The 16,570-nt window shown below is 41.5% G+C and overlaps 1 protein-coding gene across 4 annotated transcripts in view; it reads left to right on the forward strand.

Annotated features, from left to right (window-relative positions):
- pbxip1a (pre-B-cell leukemia homeobox interacting protein 1a) overlaps positions 1-16,570 on the forward strand; it is a 48,738-nt gene that overhangs the window by 11,251 nt on the left and 20,917 nt on the right. For 3 of the 4 annotated variants that reach the window (XM_066674478.1, XM_066674479.1, XM_066674482.1), the window contains exons 2-4: positions 13,050-13,128; positions 15,411-15,495; positions 15,600-15,673. In XM_066674478.1, coding sequence (XP_066530575.1) covers positions 13,063-13,128; positions 15,411-15,495; positions 15,600-15,673 — 225 coding nt within the window. In that variant the 5' untranslated portion in view covers positions 13,050-13,062. Of the gene's footprint in view, positions 1-2,401; positions 2,626-13,049; positions 13,129-15,410; positions 15,496-15,599; positions 15,674-16,570 lie in introns of those variants that run through there. The other variant, XM_066674480.1, reaches the window with a different exon arrangement.

Below are 16,570 nucleotides of genomic sequence, written 5' to 3' on the forward strand. Positions count from 1 at the left end.
TGGATTAAAATTGTTTACTAATATTGTTTATAAAGGATAAAAAAACAACCTGATGAAGGAAAAAATGTAAATTAGACTGTGAATGGAAAAGTGTTAAAATGTGGCATTTTGTCTAAAATTCTGTTTAATCACCAGCGGTCTGCCCAGAAAACGCTGTGCAAAGCACTAGTGGACCTTCAACTTTGCCCTCAGTGGGTCAACAGTGGTTGGCTGTCTCCTTGCTATCAGGGCAATCCCACAATGCAGTGCCAAGAGTAGTGTACATCCCATGTACACTAACAGATATCAGATTACCCATAATCCACTGTGTTGTTCGGTAAAAACCCACATGAAATGGTGTCCTAAAGCATTCACTTCCCTCCTGAATTCAGTCCCTAATAATAGTGAACTTTATAGTGAATAATATAGTGAATAGGAAGCCATTTTAAGCACAGGCACATTGTACACTGTCTTTTGCAATTCATTGTGGGATTGTGGGAGTCAACTGGAAATGATCCACTATGGTTTCAGATACTACTACAAAATGGCGGAATCCCAAAGTAGTGCACTATATAGTGAATAGGGCAAAGTTTTGGACACAGCATAGGTTCTCTCTGTTCTGGTAAATTTCCCGCTAAGCTCATGACGCTTTAAACATTTCCCAAGATGGAGCACCCCAAAACTGCAGTCCCACAATTATGAACAAAACCAATCAAAACACAGAAGCTGCAATCCCACCCCAAAGGAACACAGCCAATGAGATTGCAACATAGAATTTCTAGTGAAATTCAACTTTTTGTTTTTTTTTCTTTTAAGCCGTCATGCTAAAACCTGCAGGTCTGCATAGCACAAGTGATATCTTGATGAAAAAAGTGGAAGATTTTGGCTAAAATCTTTTGCACTTCAGGGCCAAACAATTCAGAGTATTGAAGGAGTAATTTACAGTGGCTTCTCCACACAGACACGGTTCAGCAAGGAACATTTATAAAAATTGGGCTAACCGTACTTGGGGTGACATAGAACAGCTAAGTGAGAAGACTTAATGACATAATTGGCTGGACTTGTGTGGAATATGGCATGGCCTTAGAAATTTCTTGCCTCTGTGGTGGAAAATGGACTATAGTTTGTAACCATTAACCATTAGTTAGCCAGTTATCATTGAGGGTTATACAACATTTTTTACAGCGACATAAGCTAATGCAAAATGTATTATGTCACTCATAAACTTTGTTATTTTTTTCTAATATTTATTTGAAAACAAAAACTATGAAGAATTTTTGCACTTTTTGTCAAAAAAAAAAAAAAAAAAAGAAAATGCTCAGACTGTTTTCCATTGTCATTGCAATGAGAGCAGCTGAGCAGAATGGTGAATAGGAGTCTACGCTCAAAGAATCAGCTGTTGGCCAATAATTCAATTCTTAATTTGCAAGCACTATCTTTGAACATAAAGTGTTAATGTTAAATTATTTGAATAAATCCGTGGCCATATTTTTTCCATAGTTTTTGATGTAAACATGTTTTTAAATGTACTGTAATTTTTAAGCTATTATTAATGAACATTAGTTATAATTGAAGTTATACTATAACAGAATTTTGGGAGTTGGGCCACGCCCACGCTCCTCCCCCCAGGCCTATTTATACCCTTCAACCTCACATAATCTCAGTGACAATCAAGTCACTAGTCTTGCGCTTCCTGCTTGCGTCACTGAATTGCCAACTGCTACCATGGATCTCGACCTGCTCGCCTCTGACCATGAGCTCTTCTCTCCTTCCCCTACTCGATCGCCCAAAGCCACCCCGGTCATCAGCACTAGGAGACTGCGTTCGGCAGTCGTTGTGCCTGCCTCACCTGCCACTTCAGCTGCTCCAAGCTCCTCCGCACGCTCTCGTCATTCTCGCTCCACACTCAGGGGTCCTGCGCGCCAACCCCGCTCCTCTCCGATTTCTCCTCCTCCCCAGCGACCTCATCGCCGCGACCAGCGCGCTCGGCAGACGATCCGGCTTCTCCCGCTTCTCCGTCCATCTCCGACTGGACCGTGGCGGGCCTCCAGAGAGCGCTGCGAGACCGCGGTATCCCCTTCGCTCGTTCAGCCAACAAGAGGACCCTTTTTTCCCTGTTTTCGGCTCCTACCCCGGAGGATGAGGTCTTTCCCGCTCAACCTACGCCATCACGCCATGACGTCATTGCACCTGCGACGCGGCGCCGAGGACGCCCCGCGAGGGCCTCCCTCCCCGGCTCAGTGCCCCCTGCTGGTGCCACAAATCTGGCTCCTGTCTGCACTACTGGGCCCGACCCTGCCCCGACTTCCATTTTTTCTCGTTTGTCCCCCCTTTTACGTGCTTCTGATCTTCCTGCTCTCTCTCTCCCTGCTACTACTTCTTCCACCTACCCTGTTTTTCCCTTATCATCCCAACCCCTTCCCTTATCATCCCAACCCCTACCTCTCACGGGCTTGCAGTATCCTGTTTTTTATCATAACGATTCTCTCTCCGCAGGTTTTGCAAGTCAACCTCTCGCTCTGGCGCCCCGAGCTCCCGACGCCACATTCTCTCTCTTCACCACTGCTCCAGCTCCTCCTCCTCCCAATGCTCGTGTCTTTAATCCACCCCTGGTGCAGCCCACCCTTCGTCAGCGGATTCTCCAAGGTGCGGACATTGACCTGTCCTCTCTATTGCTTCCCTCAGCTTCCTGTACAGCACCCCGCTCCATTGACGTGGGGGACGTGACCCTTTCATTGAAGACTTCAGAGCACAGAGCTTTTAAGCTCCTCACAACTTCCGAATTTGCACTCGCATTTTCCCTCTATCGCGACGTGGTGTGCTCCTCCTTCCCTGCCCGCAGGCAGGAATTGGACGATTACCTCGCCATCGTCCTCGACCTCGCAGTCCGTTTTGGAGGCTCTGGTTTTTATGACTACCATCGGCTCTTCTCTGCACGGGCCGCCGCCCGCTTGCAACAGTGGAATATTCCATCCTACTGGGGTGCACTCGACTTGGAGCTCTACTGCCGCATTTTTGCTGGCCGAACTGCACTTTCCTATGGGTTGTGCGGCAACCCTTCTCATCCCACTTCTGCATGCTCCCAGGTCACCCCGGCGCCCACTCCGGGCCCTAACTTTTCTTTCATCCCTGACCAGGCCCCAATCAGCGTATCACCAGTTCTAGCTCCCGTGATACCCGCGGTAGACGCTTGTTCTTTCTAAATGGCTCCATGATCTGCAATAATTTCAATTCCGCTGGCTGCTTTGCATCTTCCTGCAGGTTCCTTCATGTATGCACCTACTGCGCTCAAGCCCACGCTCGGCCAAGCTGCCCCAAGTGGCCGCCTAAGTTCGGTAACAGCTGACTGATCCGTTTTCTCTCCACCCCTGTCAACGTTCCTGAGCTCGCAAGCTGCCTCTCGCGCCACCCTGACCCTGCATTTGTATGTTATCTCCTTGATGGTCTATTGTTTGGTTTCTCCCCAGGTTTGGTGGTTCTGCCCGTCTCCTCGTTCCATGCCTCCAACCTTCTCTCCGCCGAATCGGAGCCTGATGTTGTTACTTCTCTTCTGGCCAAAGAAGTCTCGGAGGGTTTTATGATGGGCCCCTATTCTTCCCCCCCATTTTCTACTTTCCGAATTAACCCCATCGGCGTTGCCACTCGAAAATATTCTGGTAAGAAGCGGCTCGTCATCGACTTATCAGCCCCTCAATAAACAGTCTCGTGCCCAGCTCGGAATTTTCCCTCTGCTATGCTCGGGTCGACGATGCCATATCACTGATTAAGCTCCTTGGCCGCGGCACTTGGCTGGCTAAAGCAGACGTGGTCTCCGCCTTCAAAATCATTCCCCTCCATCCTGACTTCTGGCACCTGTTTGGGGTGAAATGGCGGGGACAGTTCTACTTCGCAGTTCGACTGACCTTCGGCTGTAAGAGCAGCCCCAAGATTTTTGACACACTCGCTGAGGCTCTTTCATGGATCCTCCTTAACGTCTATGATGTCCCGTATGTGGTACACCTCCTGGATGATTTCTTGGTCCTTGACTCGCCGTCCTCCCCTCCGGCCCACTGCATCACTTCTCTCACTGCTGCTTTCCATCTCCTGGGCATTCCTTTGTCTTCCGAGAAAACCATCGGCCCCGCCACCTCACTTGAGTTCTTGGGCATCTTTCTGGATTCAGTTTCTTTTCGTGCTTCACTCCCACACGACAAGCTGGCCCGCATTACTGAATTCCTCTCTGAATTTCATTCTCTTCGACGTGTCACCAAACGACAACTCCTCTCCCTTTTGGGGCATCTTAATTTCGCTATGAGTGTTGTCCCACAAGGTCGTTCCTTCAACTCTCATTTGCTGCACCTAGCCTCTTCAGCCTCTTCTCTCTCTCAGTTAATATCCCTGGACCAAGCCTGCGCTTCAGAGCTACAATTCTGGTTGCTCCTCCTCCGTAGATGGAATGGCATCTCTTTCTTTTACAATGACGGACTAGCTAACCCAGAGGACGTCGATTTGTTCGTCGACGCAGCCCCGTCCGTGGGGTGTGGAGGTTTTTACAAGGGACACTGGTTCGCATCCTCCTGGCCTGATCAATTCACCCGTCTAGCGCTAGACTGTGGTGACTCCATTGCGCTCCGTGAACTCTTTCCGGCTGTCATTGCTGCAGTTCTTTGGGGACATGAATGGACTGGCTGAGTTATCCTTCTCCATTCAGATAATGAATCAGTCGTTCATATTATTAATAAAGGACGCTCCTGTTCACTCAGTCTCATGCCATTCGTCCGCCGCCTCACTTGGCACTCAGTCGTCCATCAATTTCTATTAAAAGCTGTTTACATTCCTGGTCACATTAACCCTATTGCTGACTCTCTGTCTCGTTCCCAATTTCAGAAGTTCAAGCTATTGGCTCCACAGTCCGACTTGCATCCTACTCATACTTGATCCAAACACACTCGTCTTTACTATTAAACACAGTAAAACAGACCAATTTCACAATTCTTCTCAAATATTTCTCTTTAAACTCCCTTCCCCTATAAGCCCCTATGAACCTCTTACACGCTACCTCTAGCTTAGATTATCCCAAGGTGCCTCCCATTCCGATCCATTGTTTACAACCGAATCGGGTTCGGTCGCCACTCGCCACTGGTTTCAGTCCCACTTACGACAAATCCTTTCACGTAGTAATCTTAACCCATCACATTTTCCCGCTCACTCTTTCAGGATCGGTGCTGCCTCTACAGCTTACCATCAAGGCCTTTCAGATCATACCATTCAGACACTCGGCCGATGGACCTCCCAAGCACATCATTTATACATCCGCACCCATATCCGTGATCTTTTCGAAGCTCACCAACCTATCGCTTCACTGTAACTTTTGGGGGCCTGGTTCTACACACGCTCAAAACCGCGCTGAACTCCATCCCAAATTCCTCTGAGTTCGCCTCTCTCCCCCCCCCCCCCCCGTTCCAAACTATAGGGCGTGGACCATACTAGCAAATTGAAGTTATACTATAACAGAATTTTGGGAGTTGGGCCACGCCCACGCTCCTCCCCCCAGGCCTATTTATACCCTTCAACCTCACGTAATCTCCGTGACAATCAAGTCGCTCTCACCTCCTCCCCATCTCCTCCCTCTTCTTAAATTAATCTTCTAATGGGGGGGCCTGGTTCTACACACTCTCAAAACCGCGCTGAACTCCATCCCAAATTCCTCTGAGTTCGCCTCCCCCCCCCCGTTCCAAACTATAGGGCGTGGACCATACTAGCAAAATAATGCCTCAAATAGTAAATAATTTAAAAATACACAAGTGAAATTAAACTTTTTTTAATTTAATGGACTAAAACTAGATGAGAATGTTTTTATTTAAACTAACAACAATTAAAAAAAAATGAAAAGTAAACTAAAACTAAGACATTTAATTAAAAAAGTAAAACTAAAACTACATCAAAACAAGCTGACAAAATTAAAACTGCCTACAAAGCATATACTTTGGCACCTTCTAGCTTCCTTTTTCAGTTTAACTGCTATTGATTAGAAAAACTGTTTTATGATGCAGAAGAGCAACATTTAAACAATTGGCTCCAACAAATTTATCGGACTAATCGATACATCAGTTTGAGATTCCCAGCTTCTGTTCACTGAATTATTTTGTGGCAGTATTCTCAGTAGTGTGGTGGTAAACGCAGGTAAACATGTTAGCTTTATCTGTTACATTTTCTTTTCAGAAGCTTTATTTTGTGCACACCCTCAGGTGACAATGTGAGCAACCAAGAGCAGACACACACACACACACACACGACAAACATAAATAGAGGGGGGGGTGTTGTTGTACTGAAAAGAGTTAGCAAGCTAAAGTAAGCTAAAGTTAATTAACCCAGTTATCAAACTAAGAAAAACCTTCAAAGTTAGCTTAGTCTATCAAGACCTTATGTGTACTATCAATAATCCTCCAACATGTTCAGTACAGGGCGACATAGTGGCGCAGCAGGTAGTGTCGCAGTCACATAGCTCCAGGGACCTGGAGGTTGTGGGTTTAAGTCCTGTTCCGGATGACTGTCTGCGTTCTCCCTGTGTCCATGTGGGTTTCCAGTCCAAAAACACACATTGGTAGGTGGATTGGCAACTAAAAAGTGTGAGTAAATGTGAGTGTGTCGCCCTGTGAAGGACTGGCTCCGCACCCATCACGACCATAAACTGGACAAGCGCTTAAAGACAATGAATGTTCAGTACAAAAATAGGAGAATGTTAATTATTATCAGTGTCTCCAAAATAATTAATCAATTAGGCTAATTATTTTGCCATTTTATCAGTCGGACCCTTATAGAAACATAAGTCTGTATATAAACATCTCTCAGCAATGCCCTGTTTCGTTATCAAGTATAGATTACTTGTTTGATAAAATGTTAAGGTACTTGGTTTTAGAAATCTTCAAAAACTTTTTGCTTTCTGGTAAACAAGTTGCTTTAATATCATCTCAACATGGTGCTTCAGTTTTGTAGCTTTGTATGAACAAAAAATAACAGGCTTTCCATGATCATACATACACTGTCAGCAACTGACAAGATAAACTATTTTGATAGTTTGTTATTGTTTGTTATTATTATAAACAAAGACATTGATATGAAGCACCAAAGCTTCTCCAGACCTTTCAGTGACAAGGGTATGTATTTTGAGCATTCCTGTTTTTTAAATGCCAGAAAAATCTCTGTGACAATGGTTAAATGGCTAATGGCAGTCCTAGGCTTGCCTGGTTCCTAGTTGCTCGTTTTTAAAATCAAATTTCACTTGCTTCTCTTTCTTTTCCTTTTTTTCCTTGTACTTGCTGATACCGATGCCCATGCTTACTTAAAATTAAGCAATCAGAAACACCGTGTAATAGTATAGTAATTAATTAAGACATTTTTGTTTAATGTAAACCTTTTTTGTTTATTTATGGAACTGTCCATCTTTTATTTAACATTTTCCCATATTACACCACCAATAATTAGAATTTCCCTCTGGGATCAAAATAAAGTATCTACTTACCTATAAATTAGTAACATGAGATGTAACAAGCTCTGAATATGCATTTGCATATTTAGTAAGATATTAAGTAAGTTTCCGTTATAGGATGGGAAGTTCTGCACTTGGGAGTGTTTGTTTATTGGCAGTGTTAATTTAAGAGCAGTAGCCTGCTCTATGCCGTCCGATTCAATTTAAAATCACGAGCAGAGAAAATAATTTAGTTTGAAGAAAAACAACATCAGGCAATGAACAGTGCTCTCGCAATAGGGAAAACATTTGCGGGGAGGAAAATACACTTTGTTCGAGGACAGGGAAAACAGTGTGGCATACTCACTGCTCTCAGTTTCTACCTGCAGTCTGCTTTGCTTGGGTTGCCATTACTGATTGTGAAATAATTCAAGATTGTAGACATTTTTAATTGTCTGCTCATTAGCGCAGCAACGTTCACTACACAATGTATTGGATGTTGGTATCAGAGCCTCAATTACGAGTACGAGTAAATGAACACAGTATCGGGCAAATACCCGATACCAGTACCGGTATTCATGCATATCTACTCTGTGCTCATTGTGTTAGTTTACACTCATACTTGTGCTTTCATGTAAACCTGTGTCCATGTGACTATACGTAGGCAGAGCTCATTTAACCTACTGGGTTGTTTTATTTTTGTATGAGGTTGGCACTCCATGTACTCATATTAATGTGATAATGTAATTCATTTTTTTATTATACATTTTTTTTTATTTCCCTTAAAGGTGCACTATGCAATTGTATTTTTGCAGAACACGACTGGGCAATAGCACAAACACAAGTACATTCTGTACATGAGAAAATCTGTTTGAAAAACAGAATTACGGTCCATACTGCTCATTTAAACTTGACCTCCTTTCATAATTTAGTCATCACATTCAATTACATAATCTAATTCCATCCATCCATTATCCACCGCTTATCCGGGTCCGGGTCGCGAGGGAAGCAGTCGGAGCAAAGAAACCCAGACCTCCCTCTCCCCAGCCACCGCCTCCAGCTCCTCTGGGGGTATACCGAGGCGTTCCCAGGCCAGTCGAGACATGTAGTCTCTCCAGCGTGTTCTTGGTCTGCCCCGGGGCCTCCTCCCCCTTGGACATGCCCGGAACACCTCACCAGGAAGGCGTCCAGGAGGCATCTGGACCAGATGCCCGAACCACCTCAACTGGCTCCTCTCGACGTGGAGGAGCAGCGGCTCCACTCCGAATCTCTCCCGGATGTCCGAGCTCCTAACCCTGTCTCTAAGGGAGAGTCCAGACACCCTGCGGAGAAAACTCATTTCAGCCGCTTGTACCCGCCATCTCGTTCTTTCGGTCACTACCCAAAGCTTGGGACGCTTGGGTTGGGACGTAGATTGAACGGTAAATCAAGAGCTTTGCTTTTCTGCTCAGCTCTCTCTTTACCACAACGGACCGGTACAGAGCCCGCATTACTGCTGACGCTGCACCAATCCGCCTGTTAATCTCACGCTCCATCTTTCCCTCACTCTTGAACAAGACCCCGAGGTATTTAAACTCCTCCACTTGAGGCAGGATCTCCCTTCCAACCTGGAGAGAGCACTCCACCCTTTTCCGACTGAGTACCATGGACTCTGACTTGGAGGTGCTGATCTTCATCCCTACCGCTTCACACTCGGCTGCAAACTGGTCCAGCAAGAGCTGGAGGTCCCGGCTCGATGAAGCCAACAAGACCACATCATCTGCAAAAAGCAGACATGGAATCCTGAGACCACCAAACCAGACAGCCTCCGCCACTTGGCTACGCCGAGAAATTCTGTCCATAAAAATTATGAACAGAACCGGTGACAACGGGCAGCCCTGACGGAGTCCAACTCCGATTGGAAACCAGTCGGACTTACTGCCAGCCATACGAACCAGACTCCTGCTCTGTTTGTACAGGGACTGGATAGCTCGTAGCAAAGAGCCCAGTACCCCATACACCCTGAGCACCCCCCACAGAATATCCCGAGGGACACGGTCAAATGCCTTCTCCAGATCCACAAAACACATGTAGACTGGTTGAGCAAACTCCCATGCACCCTCCAGGATCCTAGCGAGGGTAAAGAGCTGGTCCTGTGTTCCACGACCGGGGCGGAATCCGCAATTTTTCCTCCTGGATCCAAGGTTCAACTATCAGTCGGACTCTCTTCTCCAGTACCCCCGCATAGACCTTACCAGGGAGGCTGAGGAGTGTGATCCCACTATAGTTGGAACACACCCTCCGATCCCCCTTTTTAAAAAGGGGAACCACCACCCCAGTCTGCCAGTCCAGAGGCACTGCCCCCGATGTACACGCGTGTCAGCCAGGACAGCCCCACAACGTGGTTAAGAAGATGATTAGCCTACTGAGGGCTTGTGGTTTTTTTTGCTAATTGTTTTATGCTATAAATCTAAAGATACATGTAATATAGGCAATTTTTAAATTTTACGTATTTGTAAATTGCAGAAGTAATAATCGAATTCGAATACATATTATATTAAACCTTTTTCATGGGCACAGTGGTGTGTCACACTCACACTAGGGTCCTGGGTTTGGTTCAACCCTGCTCCTTATGTCCACATGGGTTTCCTCCAGGTGCTTCGGTTTCATCTCACAATCCAAAAACACATGTTGGTAGCTGGATTGGCTACTCCAAAAATGTTAACAGGTGTGAGTGAATGTTTAATGCCTCATTCAGAGAACTGGTACCCCCTGCAGGGTGTGCTCCTGCACTGTGCCCAGTGATTCTGGGTAGGATCCGGACCCACCGTGACCCTGAACTGGATAAGCAATTAGAGACAATGAATGAATGAACCTTGGAAGGGTGACCATAATGCAGCTATACTTTTTACCTTCGGAATCCATTCTGTGTGCTAAAATTCCATGGCAGGCCATTGAATATTGTGGTTTGGGCAGCAATAATTATTGTTAATTTTGATAAATTCACATTTGTTTGCTAATTTCTCTGCTCAGTAAACTCAATAAACATTTTGGCCAGATTCTAGGATGACTCTGGATGGTACACTCCAAAAGTTCCTTGTTATTGCATACCTAATCAGCTGCTATTGGTTGCATATCGTGAACTTTGCCCAGTGTTCTGGTATGAAGAATTTTTGCCTGTCATCATGAATTGTACATCATTTTGTGAAAACCTAGCGAGAATCTGGCATGACTGCTTTAATCAGTGAATCTAGAAAGTTTTGAAAATTGATAGGTAAATTATTTATTAATTAATTGATTGATTGATTGTCTGTAAAAACCTATTCAGTTCAGGGTTGCAGTGGGTTCAAAGCCCATCTGGAATTACTAGGCGTAAGGCAGGAACATATCCTGGACAAGGCGCCAGTCCATTACATGGTCCCACACACACATTTACTCACACACTCATTTATTAATTAGAATAATTGATTATATCCAAATTAAGTTTTCTTGCTTTACTCATTGTCATAAAGTCTCATGACCAGACGCTAACCAGAAACATATCTGAACTATATACTATGCCAGAGAGCACTCTAAAACTTGTGTCTTCACAGAGATTCTGATGTTAAGCGAAAAACAACAGAAACCTGACTAAAAACAATTAGCAGTGTCACACTGATCTTTAAATAAACTTTGAGTTTTTAAATCTATCAGTAATTGTGAAAAAGGTAAGGTCACACTAATTTTCTGAAGTGACACAAAGATTTCTGGGACAGGACGCTTTCTCAACTGGCTTTGTTTTCAACTCATTTTCAACATAATAAAATTGAATAAAAAAAAAAGATATATATATATGTGTGTGTATGTATATGTATGTATGTATATATATATATATATATATGTAAAACATGTTCCAGAATGCTGTGTTGTTTAAAATTAAAATAAATAAATTAATGAATTAATAATAAAAAACAAATTGAACACTTTTTTTGCGAAATTAAGAACAGCATTTACTCATTTATTGTTCATTTTGTTTAGATTTATTTTCATTAAAAGGTAATCAGTCATCACATAACAAAATACACTCCTTCAATGAATGCGTCCTCTGATGGTTATCAGCAAAAAAAAAAAAAAAACATTGACTGTTAGTAGCAAAACATGCAAAAGCCTACATCTTTCACTCCATGGAGTGCTTCAGTACCATTGGCATGGGTGACTTATGTCTGTGTGAATGTAACATTTATGCTTTGCTGGGAAGTACTTGGTTATTTCAGCAAGACAATGCTAGGCCTTATTCTGCATGTGCTACACGTGTTAAGCTTCTTAGATACAGAATTTGTATGTGTGTTAGACTGGCCTGCCTGTGGTCCAGATATGTGTCCTGTCGAACATGAGGCATCATGACGAGGAGAATCAGACAAATGTGACCACAGACTGTTTGAGCATCTCAAGTCTTGAATAAAAAACGAATGGGCAAAATTCTCTGCTACAGTTTATACCCTCAATTCTTAAATTAAGATGTGTCAATGTAAAGATGATGTAACAATAGTAAATTATGCCTCTGTCCCACCATTTTTGAATGCTGAATGTATACATTTCTAAATTTGTTTATATTTACAAAATACAAATGTTGATCAACCAAAACACTAGAAAATGGTCCCACTTTATATTGCCTCTAATAACTGTGCAGTTACACATGAACAACAATAATGTAACTACCAATGAATTAGTACCTGTTACAGATGGATTACAGCAATGAAGCTTATGTAATTACATATGTGTATCAACTTTTTGTAATTATACATGTGGATCTTCATAGTTGTAACAGCATATTCGCTCTCAGGTAAATACACACATGTAATACCATATGTGTAATTACATCAATCAAACTGGAACAAGATTTTTAGTTCCAAAAGTCTTTTCTGGCAGGTATGTATTACATTAAGACATTAAACTGGATTTGCCATAGTTTCTAACTTTTACCTAATGATTATGTTATTGTTGAGACATTGTTTTAGCTTTAAACCATTCTGTAATGTGATAGTTCAGTGGATGTCCATAATTTCATAATGTAACATTAACTTGTTGCATTAATATAACTAAACATAAAATTCACTGATAAAATGATGAATATGTTGAAAATTTCCTGTCACTATTAGGATACATTTACTAAACTCTTAGTATATGAAATTCTGTAGTTACAGCATATATTTTATAATGCATAGTAGTTTCATTTAAATTAGTCTTTAACGATAAATGATTACAGCATAATTATATAAAAGTTACACTTTAAAATAGGTGGACAGTTCAGGTTAACATGATACAACACAGTTATAACACAGGGCAATAATTTAGTAATCAACAGGAAGTGTACTGTAAATGACGTTCCACAATGCTGAATTTATATATATTGATCTAAAGGGTTTCTTTTTACTTTTTTTAAATCGTATAAAATTACCATTTTTCCAGTTTTTACATTAATCCTTATTTACTGCTACCTACCACTTTTCTTCCTTGTTAAATTATGAAATTGTTTAATATAATACAATTCTGAGGGTATAATGTTGTATGTAATCCCTGTTATGGTATTAAAATTAAGTATAAAATAAATTCATTATATGTCTGCAGTGAAAGCTAACATGGTTTTTATGTTTCATGTGCTTAGCCTCTGGACAGTGATGTCTGATAATAGCACTGGCAGCAGTAGATCTTCCAGTAACACCTGGACTCTCCTCTCTCCTGAGGTATACAGAAAAAATACACATTTACGCTAGACCAACATATCATGACTTTTTAAGATGGTAGCAATAAATGTGGTACATTTTGTCATACTTAATACAAAATACATTTTAAATGACAAGATTACTAAAATCTACCATCAGCTCCTCTCATCTTCTTTCTCATCTTAGCATAGTTTTAATTTGATCCCTGCGCATAAACCCCTGGCTAATTTCTCTTCCATTGATCAAGACTTTATATCAGAGCTTATAGTTAAATCCAATTCTTGTACCTGTCCTCAATTGTATCTCAATGCTGCTCCAACCCCAAGCCTCAGGTCATATTCCCATAGGCCTTAAAACATCTGCCATCACACCCATTCTCAAAAACCTGGTCTGAACACTGCCAACCTTGATAATTTCTGACCAATTTCTAACCTGCCCTTTTTGGCTAAGCTGTTAGAAAGGATGGTGGCCATTCAGTTACAGTTATTCCTGATGCACAATAACCTAGTACTGAGTCAGTCCTTCTATGGGTTTTAAGTGATACCCTACTGACACTGGCACACTCAGTATCCTTCTTCTCTTATATTTGAGTGCACCAATTGACACTGTTAATCACACCATACTCATCTCCTGTCTATCAGCTATTGGCACAACTGACACTGCAGTTTCCTGGTTCATTTCCTACTTTACCAGTAGATCTCATTTTGTTGCCCTTGGCACACACAATCTTCCCCTAGTACTGCTAAAAAATGTGTTCCCTAAGGTTCAGTCCTAGGCCCTATACTATTCATCATCTACATGCTGCCACTTGATCCGATCATTCACAGCCATGGTCTTAATTACCACTGCTATGCAGGCGACACTCAAATATGTGAGCACCAAAAATACCTCCACTCTGCCCCCCTCTGCCCTCATTTCCTGCGTTTGGAATCTGAGACACTGGATGTTCACAATTTAGATGTACTTCTTGACTCCTCTCTTTCTTTCAAATCTCATATTAAGGCCCTAACCAAAACAACTTTTTTCCATCTAAGTAATATTGCTCACCTTCACCCCCTGCTTTCTGTTAAGGATGCTGAAATTCTGGTCCATGCATTCATCTCTTCCTGTTTAGAATACTGTAATTCTCTCTTCATTTGTCTTCCTTTTAAGACCATATACTCTCTTCAGTATGTTCAGAACTTTGCTGCTAGAGTTCTTTCTTATTCAAAAAAATCAGCTCATATCAGCCCTGTTCTTCATCAGCTCCACTGGCTACATGTCTCTCTCCGTATTCAGTTTAAATTTCTCCTGTTCACATACAAAGCTCTGGGTGGTCTGCCGCCAGCTATACGTTTCTGAACATTAGCACCCCTGCTGTCCTTCAAGATCCCTGAGGTCCTCTGAAAATGGTCTTTTGTCAGTACCCAAATTCAAATTAGTTACCGCTGGTGGTAGATCATTCGGTGTGATGGCACCCAAGCTCTGGAATTCTTTACTGCAAAGTCTTCGCCTCCGCTCTTCATTTTCTGCCTTTAAATCACAGCTAAAGCCCTAACTCTTCACTCAGTACTTCTGCATTCTGCAGGTATAAGTGCTTTCCTTTTTTCTTTTTTTTTTGCCTCTTTGTGTAAAGCGACCTTGGGTATTAGAAAGGCACTATATAAATGTAACTTATTATTATTATTATAATTATTATATATTTTTTATTATTTTAAGTTAATATAAGCAGTATCACTTTATGCAGTTTTGAATGGCTCTTTACAATGACATCATGTAAAAGTTGTTAAATAAGTAAGTTTTGGTCCCAGCTGTGTAGTTGTGTTTATTTGAAATTAAAATTATTGCAGGTTAAGCTCAATAACATGCACACTCTTACTGTGATACAATCTGTGCAGGGTATTATTAAATACATTTTATATATAAAATGCTAAATAGCCATTAAGTTAAATTCTTAATGTATGTTTTGTATAAACTAGGATCTTGTGCAATTAATAACTGGGGTACTATATTATCGATGGAGGTACTTATAAACTCTTCTAGATATTTTAGATCAACTACGTATACATAATATGTATATATAATATGTAGTACAGTTGGGGAAAAGTGATTTTTGACACATATTACAGATTTAAATGATTTTAGTCCTCAAAGATATATTTATTATCAAGCCCTACTCTGTTACATTTTGCAATTTTAGTTTAGCAGCACATGAGCATCTCTTCTGTAATTAAAGTTAATTTTAGGAACATGCACTTTGGAAATCAGTGATACTATTCTTTTCTCAGTTTTGTATCCTCAGAAAGTGGATGTATTTATTTCAGGAGTCTGCCATTGACTCTGCTGGACCAGTGGACGATGGGACAGAAAGTATTGGTGATGCATCAGGCCTTTCTGAGGAAATTGCAGGTTATTATTTCAATTAAAAAATGCCCAGCTAAAGTTTTTATTTTATTTTATTGAGTGAAACAAACTGTTTGTGTTCTTGAATTTCAATGGAACACTTTCCACAGGAAGTTCTTTGGAGATTAAGCCAAGAGAAAGTGAAGCTCCACATGAAAATGTCCTGTTGGAGGATATTCATCAGGTTAGAGCCCTTTTTTACATCCAACGGAAATAGGCATTTAAAAGGGCATATTATGCAAAAAAAAATAGGCTGCCAAGTTTTGAAAGAAAACTTATAAAAATGTCCTCTAAAAAAAAAAACAACAACTATATAGTCTGGATCTTTGGTGGCTGTTTTTTTATTTTTTTATTTATTACATGGTTAATTTAGAAGGAGGGCAGATTCTAGCTTAACTGCTTATAATCAGAATTTCTTATTGCTGAAGTACAATGTACTATTTTGAATTACTCAATCATTTGAGATCAGGTAGGCCAGCTGTAAGTTTTAATTAACAAGGTAGCTGTTTGGTTATACATATAAACTTACCACAAAAAAGTAAGGAAATTTGTTTGTTAGATTATTTCTTTGTTGTAACAATGCTTCTTTGCAGTAAATCTTATACTGTTGAAAAGCCTTTTAATTTCCCTTTTAAATGGTGCCACTTTTGTAAGGAACATGCATTTGCGGGGATGAGCAGTAGAGCTGAGTATGTGGGTTGTGCCCATGAAAAATTGTGCCCACATCCTCAGTGCCCGCCAGTGCCAAACATCTTTTTCTGTCATTGACTCATTTAGTTGACTCATTGGTCAACTGGAGGTTTGAAGTTTGAAGAAACAAGACATATTGTCAATTTAATAATTTATTAATTTAACAAACAGAACCATTAGTAGTGTGTGGAAGAACCATACACAGCCACAACAGCCTGGCACCTTCTCCTCGTGCTGGTCACCAGCCTGGTCAGAGAGGAACTGCAGAGACAGAAGAACCTGAGTAAGTGCATGTTTGTGCATTCTGTATTTTTTTATCAACTTAACTGATCTTGTGGACTTCCTGTGTTGTGGCTCCAGTCACCTGACTGCAAGTATCAACTGAAAGTTC

This window comes from Hoplias malabaricus, chromosome 6 (assembly GCF_029633855.1).
Source record: "Hoplias malabaricus isolate fHopMal1 chromosome 6, fHopMal1.hap1, whole genome shotgun sequence".
NCBI lineage: Eukaryota > Metazoa > Chordata > Actinopteri > Characiformes > Erythrinidae > Hoplias > Hoplias malabaricus.